The sequence below is a fragment of the Rhinopithecus roxellana genome, chromosome 20 (genome assembly GCF_007565055.1).
Source record: "Rhinopithecus roxellana isolate Shanxi Qingling chromosome 20, ASM756505v1, whole genome shotgun sequence".
Taxonomy (NCBI): Eukaryota; Metazoa; Chordata; class Mammalia; order Primates; family Cercopithecidae; genus Rhinopithecus; species Rhinopithecus roxellana.
The window spans coordinates 13,423,093-13,436,026 of record NC_044568.1 but is presented as its reverse complement, the minus strand read 5'-3'; the positions used below and the strand labels follow the sequence as shown (position 1 = coordinate 13,436,026).

The window sequence follows — 12,934 nt, the reverse complement described above, 5'->3', positions numbered from 1 at the left end:
CAAAGTCACCGAGCTAGTAAGTAGCGGGACACATGATTCTAAACCAGGTAGGCTGGTACCAGAGGCCACACTCTTAACCTTGCTTTACTGTGATCTTAATTTTGAATTATGCTCTTTTCTCCATCATTAACATACTCTCAATGTTAGTGTTCAAAATCTTTTTAGTGCCTATGGTCTATCATGATTACAATAATGAGTTATTGCTTTTTTCAGCTGTCCCTTGTAAGTATATTAAGATAAATATCTTTGGGTATATACTTCTGCTATGTTTGGGTTATTAAAATGGAGAATTTTTATACTCTTTAATCTAGTACCAAATTGCTTTTCAAAATATTTGCATCAATTAACAAAGCCATGTAGGTACCAATTTCACCATAAATTTGCCAGCATTAAGCATTAATATTTAAAATATTTTTCTAACAGGTAAAAATAAAACCATTCTAAATTGAATTGTTATTATTAAAGCTGCATATTATTCTGGTTTTGTTTACTAATTTAATTTCCTTTTTGTGAATTTCAGCTTATATGCTTTATCTAGTTATCAACTGAGATGTTAAAAGTTTGCTAATCAATTTATAAAGCTTTTTATAGGAATATTAACTCAATGTCGACTGTATTTGCAATAAAATTTTCCCAGTCTGGTTTTTCCCTTTTAATTATGATTATTAAGTTGTTTTTGATAAAATAACTTTCTCTCAAAGGTATTCATAAACATCACAAAAGAAGTCTTAACACCTTAAAATTTTCTAAATACAGAAGTTAATCTATTGCTTTGAGCATATCAGTGAATCACTTTCAATATAAGACTTGTAAAACAATATAAACCTGTATCAAAATATGTATGTTCACTTAATAGAATTATTAAGTTTGAGAAATCCTGACTATGTCTCATATAATATTAACCCAATGACTAACAGTCCACCCTACCCCCAAATCTCCAAAATAAAAGCAAAGAGCTACATACCTGTCGCTGTAAATATAGGTGATTTCTGTCATGTAAATGCTGATGATTAGAAAATGATGAATGCCAACTCCGAGCCTGACTTTGCAACTGAGTCTGAGCCATATCAGAAGGCCGTGTTACAAGATGCGAGGTAAACTGCCGATCAAGGTCATGATCTAAAATGTGACTTGAATTATCTTGTCCGAATGTTGACTCATCAAAGTGAGGAAGAAGACCCTCCTGAAGGAGGTCCTCGGGGTCAAGTCCTGTGAATGGCTCAGTTTGAGATTCCACTTGATGAAGTAAATTCTCTTCTAAAGATGAAAAGCCATTAGTTTCTACATGATCATTGAAGTGGCCCATTTGAGTTCCTGAGTCAACAGGATCTGGGAAGTTCATGTGCACAGGAGATAATTTTGAATTGCTATAATTACCCTGAGGATGTGACGAATGCAATATTTGGAAATTATTTGAATTCAATGATGTATTGGGGTTTAGGATATGCTGAGTAGATTCTTGCTTGATTCCTCTATGAGGTGAAAAGGAGTTACTTCCAGTAAAATCAGATAAAGTCTGATTTGTATGATTAGGTGCAAGAACTGCAGAGGACTGAAGTAGACTGTTTGGTGATATATGATTACTGGAAAAGGAATAATGTGAAGAAAATTGTTGTGAATTGCTGACAGAACAAGAAGTCATATTTGGGGAAGGTCCATTAAAATTTCCTTCTTGATGATTGCTACACTTGTGAAAGTGTGCTGAAGGATTCGACGTTTGAGAAAATTGCTGCATTGAAATAGACTGTTGTGAATTAGATGCATTAGTCATTTGTGGTGGGTGGTTAACGCTGACTCTATGTGGACCAGAAACATTCATAAAATTTTTAGACTGGCTAAGAGAATTCTGCCCTGGGTTGAGATTATTTCTGTTTTGTTGTGAGCGTAGTGAAGTGCACTGTGTTTGTTGTTCATTGGCCTGAAATAAGGCAAAGTCATGGTGCGCCACAAAGCTTTTATTTTGATGCATAGAGTGTGAATGTCCTTGTTGGTGAAAAGGAGATCCATTTTGATTTGAAATGCTAGTAGATGTCTGATGGCCCCACATTGGACTGCCATCTGATACATCTGGAAACAAACCATTGGGTTGGTTTTGGGGGTGGATTGGAGAACAATTAAACTGAGAGTGTGGAGATAACACATGTTCAGCTGGGCTACCAAAAGATTGATTAACGTGGTGAAATTTTATTGAATCAAATTGATTTAACTGTTCAAAATCAGTCATCTTCTGATGTGCTGGAGTACCTTGAACATGGTTCAGTGAATCTATGTGCAACGGTTCAAATTCTGCACCCAAATTCAATTCATCAACTAGTGAAACAGGCCCTGGTTGTACAAATGCATCATCTGACAAGCCTTCTAAGGTCTCACCAAAAAGATTGGCATCATCAAAAAAATCCATCATTGGATCTGTCATCTTGGAAATTCTGTAACAATCCGGTTGTTCACTCCAAATGGAGTATATTCAGCTTCTCTATAGTAGATATTATTGGATCATTTCCGAAGGTCATCAACTAATCCAAAACAGATCAATATTCATTATTGCTCTAAATAATGACAGGTCATGAAGTGTCAAAATCCTAGAAAAAAGGAACAAAAACAATAAAGAGAAATTAAGTACTGATACATGCTACAACATAGATGAACTCTGAAAACATTATGCTAAGTGAAAGAGGTCAGTGACAAAAAACCACATATTATATGATTCGATTTATATAAAATGTCAAAAGTAGGCAAGTATATATATAGAGAAAATAGATTAGTGGTCACCTAGAGCTGGTGGCATGGTGGGTGGGTAGAAGGACTGGTGATTGGTGAGTGTTAGCTACAGGTTATGGGATTTCTTTTGCGGGTAATGAAAATGCTCTAAAATTGGTTCCATGGTAATGGATAAACAACTCTTGAGTATGCCAAAAGCCACTAAATATACATTTTAGATGAATGAATTGTATGGTATCTGAATTATATCTCAGTAAAGCTACTTTAAGAATAAAAATTATATAAGTAAAATTATTTCAAAACTTCTAATTTTCTGTTATATCTTTTAGATAAGGAGGATCACTTGAGCCCAGGAGTTTGAGACCAGCCTGGGCAACAAGCGTGACATCCGTCTCAAAAAAAAATTTTTAAACTACTCAGCCATGGTGGTGTGTACCTGTAGTCTCGGCTACCTGTGAGGCTGAGGTGGAAGGACTGCTTGCACCTGAAAGGTTGAGGCTGCAGTGAGCCATAATTGTGCCACTGCACTCCAGCTTAGGCAACAGAATGAGACACTGTCTCAAAAAAAAAAAAAAAAAAAAAAATCAACTGATTTTATTCAACCTAATTACCAACTAATTTTACTTGGCAAGTATTTGCAAGGTAGATCTTTCTGAGTAAAAATTAAGTAGGTGAAATTCCTTTGGATGATTTAAGTTACAGTGGAAGTCTGTGTCTTCTCAAAGAAAATATTTTATCTATCCAATACAACTTTGAAACTTATGACAATGTTAAAATAAGCTAGTAATGTAAAAAGTATGCTCTGGAAAAATTTTAAAATAAATAAGAACTCTAGAGTAGATATATTTTTAAATGACTCAAGAAAAAAATCTTTTTTTTTTTTTTGAGAAGGGGTAAGCTACAGCAATCATTTTAATCAATCAAAATTTAAAACTTCAAAATTTAACTGAAATGATTTTTACTGACTCTGTCACAAATGATAACTCTAGAACATGGGTCCCGAAACCCCAGGCTGCAGATGGAATGGGTGCGCGGCCTGTTAGAAACCAGGCTGCACAGCAGGAGGTGAGCAGCAGGTTGGCTAGAATTACTGCCCGAGCTCCGCCTCCTGTCACGTCAGCGGCAGCATTAGATTCTCATAGCAGCGTGAACCCTATCGTGAACTGCACACGTAAGTGATCTAGGTTGTGCTCCCTTATTAAAATCTAATTCATGCCTGAGGTGGAACAGTCTCATCCTGAAATCATCTCCCTCCACCCATCCCCCCACTTCCCCACCCCCATCCACGAAACCGGTCCCTGGTGCCAAAAAGGTTGAGGACCACTTCTCTAGAAGATGCATAGTATCATCCACAAAGCTCCTTATTATTAGGGACCTGAAGAATATAAAAACTAAAGAATCAACAAAAAACCCTCTGACTATCCTACATACTTGATACAATGATTAAGTGATACAATGCATATTAAAATGTTTTCCACACAAAAGCAAGATGTTTTTAAATCAGTAATAATAGTAAGTGATGTTTGGTTTGAGGAAGAGTCAGATTTAGAAAGTCACAGCTCAGGAAATATTAGTAAAACATTAGTGAAATTTGAAAATTTAAATTTAGGATATCTAGAATTCTTACTTTTTATCAAAAAATTAGGAAGCCCAGATACTTTTGAGTAATAAATATCAATTGAAAGGGTATTAACATTAAATTAATATGAATTCGGCCGGGCGCGGTGGCTCAAGCCTGTAATCCCAGCACTGTGGGAGGCCGAGATTGGCGGATCATGAGGTCAGGAGATCGAGACCATGCTGGCTAACACGGTGAAACCCCGTCTCTACTAAAAAATAAAAAAAAAACTAGCCGGCTGAGGTGGCGGGCCCTGTAGTCCCAGCTACTCGGGAGGCTGAGGCAGGAGAATGGCGTAAACCCGGGAGGCGGAGCTTGCAGTGAGCTGAGATCCGGCCACTGCACTCCAGCCTGGGCGACAGAGCGAGACACCATCTCAAAAAAAAAAAAAAAAAATTAATATGAATTCAATATTGTCCCTTAATTATTTAAGGCTAGCCCTTTAAAAGGTAACAAGAACTGATTAACTCTGTATCCAGTAAGGATTAAAGCAGGTAAGGACGTGTACTCTTTCTATTCAGCTGTATATTCATTATTTGATCTGATCTCTCTTTTCCTGGGCACCTTACCAGCTAGCATACAGATACTCACATGCCAGAATAATTGTGTCTCCTACCTACAAGCTGAAGTATTTCTGATCAGCTTTCCTCAATCATATCACAAATAAATCTGAAAATTGGCAAGGTGCAGTGGCTCACACCTGTAATCCCAGCACTTTGGAAGGCCGAAATGGGAGGAATGCTTAAGCCCAGGACCAGCCTAGGTAACAAAATAAGACCCTTGTCTCTACCAAAAAAAAAAAAAAAATTAGCCGGGCATGGTGCATTCCTGTAGTCCCAGCTATTTGAGAGGCTGAGGTGGGAGGATCACTTGAGCCTGAGAGATTGAGGCTGCAATGAGCCATGACTGAGCCACTACACTCTAGCCTGAAGGCCCTGTCTCCAAAAACAAAAACAAAAACAAAAAACAAGGATATTACTTTTAAAAAGTTTCCTCCACTGTTTTAGATTTAAGTTGGAAAATGTTTGATTCTTGTAATGAGCAATAAAAAATTAAAACTCTCCTCCTTCTGCCTTCCTTCCCCACCTACTCGTCTACTCAAAGGCATTACCCCAGTAATTCTTTCTTCTCTCTCCTGAGTCATCAATTTGTCCCATTCTCATCTGTATACAAACAAGCTGTTATTTCTCTCATCTTCAAATATCCCCTCTCTTGATCCCATTTATTATCCTTTCAATTTCCTCCCCCTTCTTTCTTCCTCTTTACAATAAACTTGAGAAATCTGTTAGGGTTACTGTCTTCAATTTATTTATTGCCATTCTCTCTTGAATCCACTTGAAATCTCTCTTGAAATCCCATCATCTCACCAAACTGACCTGAGAGCATACTGACCTTCACATAAGTAAATACGAGGGTCATTTTTCACTTCTCATCTAACACTACCTATCAGCAGCATTTGATGTAGTTATCATGGAGTCCTCTTTAAAACACTTAACTTCATTCAATTGTTATATATGATATTCACTTTGTTTCTCTCCTACTTTTCTGAGCGTTTATTCTCATTCTCTTTTTACAGATTTCAATCTACAAACGTTGGAGGACCCCAACCTCTTCTCTTTTCTATCTATACTCACCTCCAAGGTGATTTCATCCAATCTCAAGGTTTTAAATAAAATCTCTATATTGGCAATTCCCAAACTTACATCTATTAATTATAAATCTCTACCTTAAATTTAGACCCATTTACCTAACAAACCACTTGACTTCTCATCTTGGACACTTGATTGGCAACTAACAGCCTGCTATTTATCTTGCCCTGTTTCAAAACAGTGATCTCATTAAAATGCAAGTTAATTCAGGACACTCCTCGGCTCACAACCCTCCAATGACTCTTTATGTCACTCACATGAAAAACTGAAATCCTTACTATGACTTCTAAGCACGGCCCTGCACCACCACCAGAACAGCTCTCTGCCCTCATCTCTGGTTGTACTTCTCTCTTGCTCACCCCCTTGCTCACCTCCTCAGGTCACTAAAAAGCCAAGCATGAGAGAGTGAAGTCAGCAAAATGACAAGAGTAGACAGCTCCAAATACCTGTCTCTCCACAGAAACACCCAAAACAAGCAGGAAGTGTCAGAACCAACTTTATCAGAACTCTGGAAAACAGTCAATATTTACAACAACCAAGAGAATGCTGAAAACAAAATACACCTAGCATTCAAGGAAATCTGTATTAAAACACTGGCTAAACACAAACCTAAGTAATAGAGGCTTCAGTGACCTCAGACAACAACCAATATAGTCAATACAGAAAATAGTTTAAAAAAAATGTCTAAACAAATGACTCCAGACTTCAACAATGAAGAACAGCAAATGCTAAGGGAGGGAGTAAATCTTATTTCTGAAGTTAGCACATCACAGTATCAAATGGTCTGGTTTTCTCACATACATACACACACACACGCATGTGTATGTGCACCGCCGCCCCCAAACACACACACACACACATACCCTCAAAGCATACAAAGAATAAGAAGGCCCATCCAAAGGAAGAAAAAAGTTGACAGAAACTGTCCCCAAGAAAGTCCATTAGATTTGATGGTCAAAAACTTGAAATCAAGTGTCTTAGACATGATCAAAAAGCTAAAGGAAACCATGGCCCAAGAATGAAAGCAAACCAGGAAAATGGCATATGAACAAAATAAGAATATCAATACAGAAATAGAACATCTTAAAAGTAACAAAATAGAAATTATGGAGCTGAAAAGTACAATACCTGAAATAAAAAGTGCATTATCATGGTTCAACAGGAGATTTGAGCAAACTGAAGACATAATCAGCAAACTTGAAGACTTGAAGATAGAAGGATTGAAATTACCAGATTCTCCAACAAGAGGATCACAAAGAAAAAATAATGAAGAGGCTGGACCTGGTGGCTCATGCCTGTAATCCCAGAACTCTGGGAGTCCAAGGTGGGTGGATCACCTGAGGTCAGGAATTCGAGACCAACCTGGCCAACATGGTGAAACCCCGTCTCTACTAAAAAAAAATAATAATACAAAAACTAGCTGGGCATGATGGCAGGCGCCTATAATCCCAGCTACTTGGGAGAGGTTGAGGCAGGAGAATCGCCTGAACCCGAAAGGCGGAGTTTGCAGTGAGGTGAGATTGTGCCACTGCACTCCAGCCTGCGTGACACAGCGAGACTCTGTCAGAAAAGGACAGGACAAGGGAAGGGGAGGGGACCCTTGTCTTTACAAAAAAAAAAAAAAAAAAAAAAGGCCGGGCGCGGTGGCTCACCCCTGTAATCCCAGCACTCTGGGAGGTCGAGACGGGCGGATCACGAAGTCAGGAGATCAAGACCATCCTGGCTAATACCGTGAAACCCTGTCTCTACTAAAAAATACAAAAAATTAGCCAGGCGTGGTGGCGGGCGCCTGTAGTCCCAGCTACTCCGGAGGCTTAGGCAGGAGAATGACGTAAACCCGGGAGGCGGAGCTTGCAGTGAGCCGAGATCTGGCCCCCGCACTCCAGCCTGGGCGACAGAGTGAGACTCCGTCTCAAAAAAAACCAAAAAAAAAATTAGCCAGGCATGGTGCATTCCTGTAGCTGGGACTACAGGAGAGAGAAGAAAGAATTACTGGGGCAATGCCTTTGAGTAGACGCATAGGTGTGGAAGGAAGGCAGAAGAAGGAGAGTTTTAATTTTGTATTGCTTATTACAAGAATCAAACATTTTCCAACTTAAATCTAAAACAGTGAAGGAGGGAAGGGGAAGGGAGGGAAGGGAAAATGAAGAAGAAAAGTGAACAGAGTCCAAAAAACCTATGAGACAACATCAAGAGAATAAAATATATATTGTGGGCATCCCAGGAGGAGGAGGAGAGAGAAAAGGGCAGAAAGACTATTTGAGGAAATAATGGCCCCAAACTCCCCAAATTTGATGAACGACATTAATCTACACATCCAAGAAGCTCAACAAACTCCATGGAGGATAAATTCTAAGAGATCACATCATAACACATTATAGTCAATTTGTCAAAAGACAAAGAGAATCTTGAAAGTGGCAAGAGAAAAAAGACTCATCAAGTAAAAGAGGACTTCAACAAGATAAAAGTAGATTTCTCATCAGAAACCATGAAGGCCAGAAGCACTGACATGAAATATTTGAAGTGCTGAAAGAAAAAAACTGTTGACTAAGAATTCTATGCAAAAAACTATTTTTTTAAGAATGAAGAGAAATTAAGATCCATTTAGATAAATAAAAGCTAAAGGAGTTTGTTATTAGTAGAGCTCCTCTAAAAGACATGATTAAGGGAATCCATTAGGATAAAATGAAAGGACACTAGAGAATATCTTGAAGCCATATGAAGAAACAAAGAATACTGCTAAAGGTAATTATATAGGTAAATATAAAAGCCAGCATAATTGTACCTTTGGTAAGTAATGGCTTTTTAAAAAAATATGATGCTAAAGGCAAAGAAATAACCCATTTTAAATTTCTGTTAATGAGCACTCAATGTAGACAGATGTAATCTTTCACAATAACAACACAAAGGTGAAGAGACAGATGTTTAGGAGCTAAGCATGTGTATACCACTGAAACTAACTTGGCATTTAAAATACATTGTTATAACTTTTGTTAATTATAATCCCCAACATAACCATTAAGGAAAATAACTAAAAAATATACAGAAAAGGAAAGAAAGAAATCAAAATGGCATGCTACAAAAAAAAAAGATCTAAATACAAGAAATTGGCAGTAATGGATGAGTTAAGGAACAAAGAGCATACAAGACATTAAAAAGCAAAAAGCAAAATAACAGAAGTAGGTTTTCCTTATCAATAATTACTTCAAATGTAAATGAATTAAATTTTCTACTTAAAAGGAAGAGATTAGCAGAATGGATAAAAATGAAAACAAAAACATAATCCATCTTATATACTGTTCACAAGAGGCTCACTCTAAATACAAAGTCACAGGAGAATAAAAAACAAGAAATGAAAAAATATATTTCATAAAAATAGTAACCAAAAGAGAGCTGGGATATTAGTATCGAACAAAATACTGTAAGTCAAAAAAGGTTACAAGACGGCCTTGCACAGTGACTCATACCTGCCGCAATCCCAGCACTTTGGGAGGCTGAGGTGACAGTATTGCTTGAGGCCAGGAGTTCAACACCTGCCTGGGAAATACAGCAAGACCCCATTTCTACAAAAAAATGTATATATATTTTTAATTAGCCAGTATGATAGTGCACACCTGTAGTCCTAGCTAACTGGGAGGCTGAGGCTGGAGTATGTCCTGAGCCCAGGAGTTGGAGGTTACAGTGAACTATGATTGTGCCACTGCACTTCAGCCTGAAATAAAAAAATGGCTGGGTACGAGAGAGAGAGAGAGAGGGAGAGGTTACAAGAAACAAAGAAGGACATTACACACTGATGAAAGTGACTCAGCCTACCAATATGATATAACAATTATAAATATGCATGCACCTAACAACAGACCCACAAAATTTATGAAGTAAAAATACTCAGAATTGAAGAGAAAAACAAACAATTCTACAATATAATTGTAGAAAGTTCTACAATAGTCAGAGACTTAAATATCTCATTTTCAATAATGAATAGACCAACCAGACAGAAAATCAATAACAAAAGAGGATTTGAACAACACTACAAACCAATTAGATCTAACAGACATATACAGACACTCTACCCAACAATAGCAAAATATACATTCTTCCAGAGTACAGATGAAACACTCTCCAGGACTGGCCATATGGTAGGCCACAAAACAATTCTTCAAACATTTTAAAATATTACAAGTATACAAAGTGTCCTCTCTGACTCCAATGGAATAAACCTAAATATCAGTAACAGAAGCCAAATTAGAAAAATCACAAAATGTAAAAATTAAACAGCACACAATCAATGGGTCTAAGAAATAACGAGGAAAATTAGAAAATACCTTTAGGCAAGTGAAAATTGAAACGCAATATAGCAAAACTTATCAGATCCAGTGAAAGGAGTGCTCTGAGGGAAAGTTATACCTGTGAACAACTATATTTTTAAAAGATACATCTTAAATTAATAACCTAATTGTACCCCTAAGGAAATAGAAAAGCAAACGAAACCCAAAGGTAGCAGAAGATAAGGCAACCCACAGAATGCAAGAAAGTATTTGTAAATCATATATCTGATAAGGGTTTAATATCCAGAATTTTTAAAGAACTCCTACAACTCAATAGCAGAAAGACAACCCAATTTTAAAATGGACAAAGACCTTCATTAGATATTTCACTAAAAAAGATACAGGAATGTCCAAGGAGGACATGAAGACACTCAACATCAGTCATTAGGGAAACACAAATAGAAATCACAATGAGATATCACTTCACACCTACTAGGAATGGTATAAAAAATAAACAAGCGTTGGAGAAGATGTGAAGAAATTGGAACCCTCATACATTTCTGGTAGGAATGTAAAATGGTATAGCCACTGTGGAAAATAGTGCGGTGGTTCCTCAAAAAGTTAAACAAGCCAGACAGGTACATGTGTGCCTGTAGTCCCAGCTACTCAGGAGGCTGACGCAGGAGGACTGCTTGAGCCCAGGAGGCCAAGGCTGCAGTGAGCTATGACTGCACCACTGCACTTCTGCCTGGGTGACAAGGTGAGACCTTGTCTCTAAAAACCAAAAACAAACAAACAAAAAACAAAGGAAAATTTTATATATATATATATATTTTTGGAGGCGGAGTCTCACTCTGACACCAAGGCTGGAGTGCAATGGTGCAATCTTGGCTCATTGCAACCTCTGCCTCCAGGATTCAAACGATTCTCCTGCCTCAGTCTCCCGAGTAGCTGGGATTACAGGTGCCCACCACCATGCCCAGGTAATTTTTTTGTATTTTTAGTAGACACAGGGTTTCCCCGTGTTGGCCAGTCTGATCTCGAACTCCTGACCTTAGGTGAGCCCCCCGCCTCAGCCTCCCAAAGTGCTGGGATTACAGGTATGAACCACCACGCCTGGCCTAAATAACAAAACATTTTAAAAAGTTAAACAGAGAATTACCTTATAACCCAGCAAATTCACTCCTAGGTACATACTATTCACCAAAAGCAATTGAAAATAGGGACTCAAATAGAGAACTTGTACACAAACACTCATAGCAGCATTATTCACAATAGACAAAAGCTGAAAACAGTGTCCATCAACAGATATTTATAATAGAATCTTACTCAGCCATAAAAAGTAATAAAGTTTTGACACATGCTACAACATGGATGAACCCTGAGGACACTATGTTCAGAGATATTAGCAGGTAGACACAAAGCAAATATTCCACTTATATGAAGTACCTAGAATAGGAAAATTCAGAGACAGAAGGTACATAAAACTAGATTAGAGGTTACTGGGGCTAGAGGAAGGGGAGAGTAGAAGTTATTTGGTAATGGGTACAGTGCTTTGAGGTGGTAAAAAAAAATGGAAACAGGTAGTGGTGATGGTTGTACAACATTGCGAATGAAGTTGATGCCACTGCACTGTACACTTGACAGTTAAAGTAGCACATTTTGTCATATGGATCCTATAATTAAAAACAATCTTGAAAGCCAGGAATGTACGATCTTCCAGGACTTTGTATTTACTGTTCCCTCTGCTCAATGCACCATTCTTCATTACAGCAAGTTCTTTACTCAAAAGTGACTTTCCTAGTGAGGCCTTTCCTGATTGCCCTTTCTAAAATGTCATCATTTCCCCTCCGATGCTTCACTCCCCCTTCCTTGTTTTATTTTTCTGTCTTAGTACTAGCTAACATTCTATAGTTTACATAATATCTTAAAGCCTATACTCACCATAAAATTTAAGTCAGTAATTTTTATATGATGTATCGTTAGTATCTACTAAATAGTAGCACACGGTATCAGATAATAAGTATTTATTTATGAAAATGACAAACTTTTTTTGGTGAGGGAGAGGGAATGCTACATAAGGCAGAAACTGAGTTTAAAAAAAAATCTTTTGTAAAACTTTAAAAAAAGGTAGCAACAATGATTATTTGGACATTGAGTTTATGGCCCATTAAAAACCCTTTTTTAATGTGGTAAAATACGTGTAACAAAAGTGACCATCCTGTTTTTTGGTTTTTTTTTTTTTTTTTTTGGAGACAGTCTCACTCTGTCCCCCAGGCTAGAGTGTAGTGGTACGATCTCAGCTCACTGCAACTTCTGCTTCCCAGGCTCAAGAGATTCTCATGCCTCAGCCTCCCAAGTAGCTGGGATTATAGGCATGTATCACCATACCTGGCTAATTTTTGTATTTTTTGTAGAGATGGGGTTTTGCCATGTTGGCCAGGCTGGTCTTGAACTCCTGGCCTCAAGTGATCCACCTGCCTCGGCCTCCCAAAATGCTGGGATTACAGTCATGAGCCAAGTCCATGCTAACTATTTTTAAGTATACAGTTCGGTAGTGTTAAGTATATTCTCATTGTTGTGCACCAATCTCTGGAACTTTTTAATCATATATATATTTTTTTCTTTCTTTTTTTTTTTGAGGCAGAGTCTCACTCTCACCCAGCCTGGAGTGCAATGGTGTG

The 12,934-nt window shown here is 37.7% G+C and overlaps 1 protein-coding gene across 11 annotated transcripts in view; it reads right to left on the bottom strand.

The window, feature by feature from the left end:
* CHD9 (chromodomain helicase DNA binding protein 9) overlaps nt 1-12,934 on the bottom strand; it is a 295,589-nt gene that overhangs the window by 190,095 nt on the left and 92,560 nt on the right. For all 11 annotated transcript variants that reach the window (XM_030924817.1, XM_030924812.1, XM_030924809.1 and 8 more), the window contains one exon: nt 965-2,579. In XM_030924817.1, coding sequence (XP_030780677.1) covers nt 965-2,416 — 1,452 coding nt within the window. In that variant the 5' untranslated portion in view covers nt 2,417-2,579. The remainder of the gene's footprint in view (nt 1-964; nt 2,580-12,934) is intronic.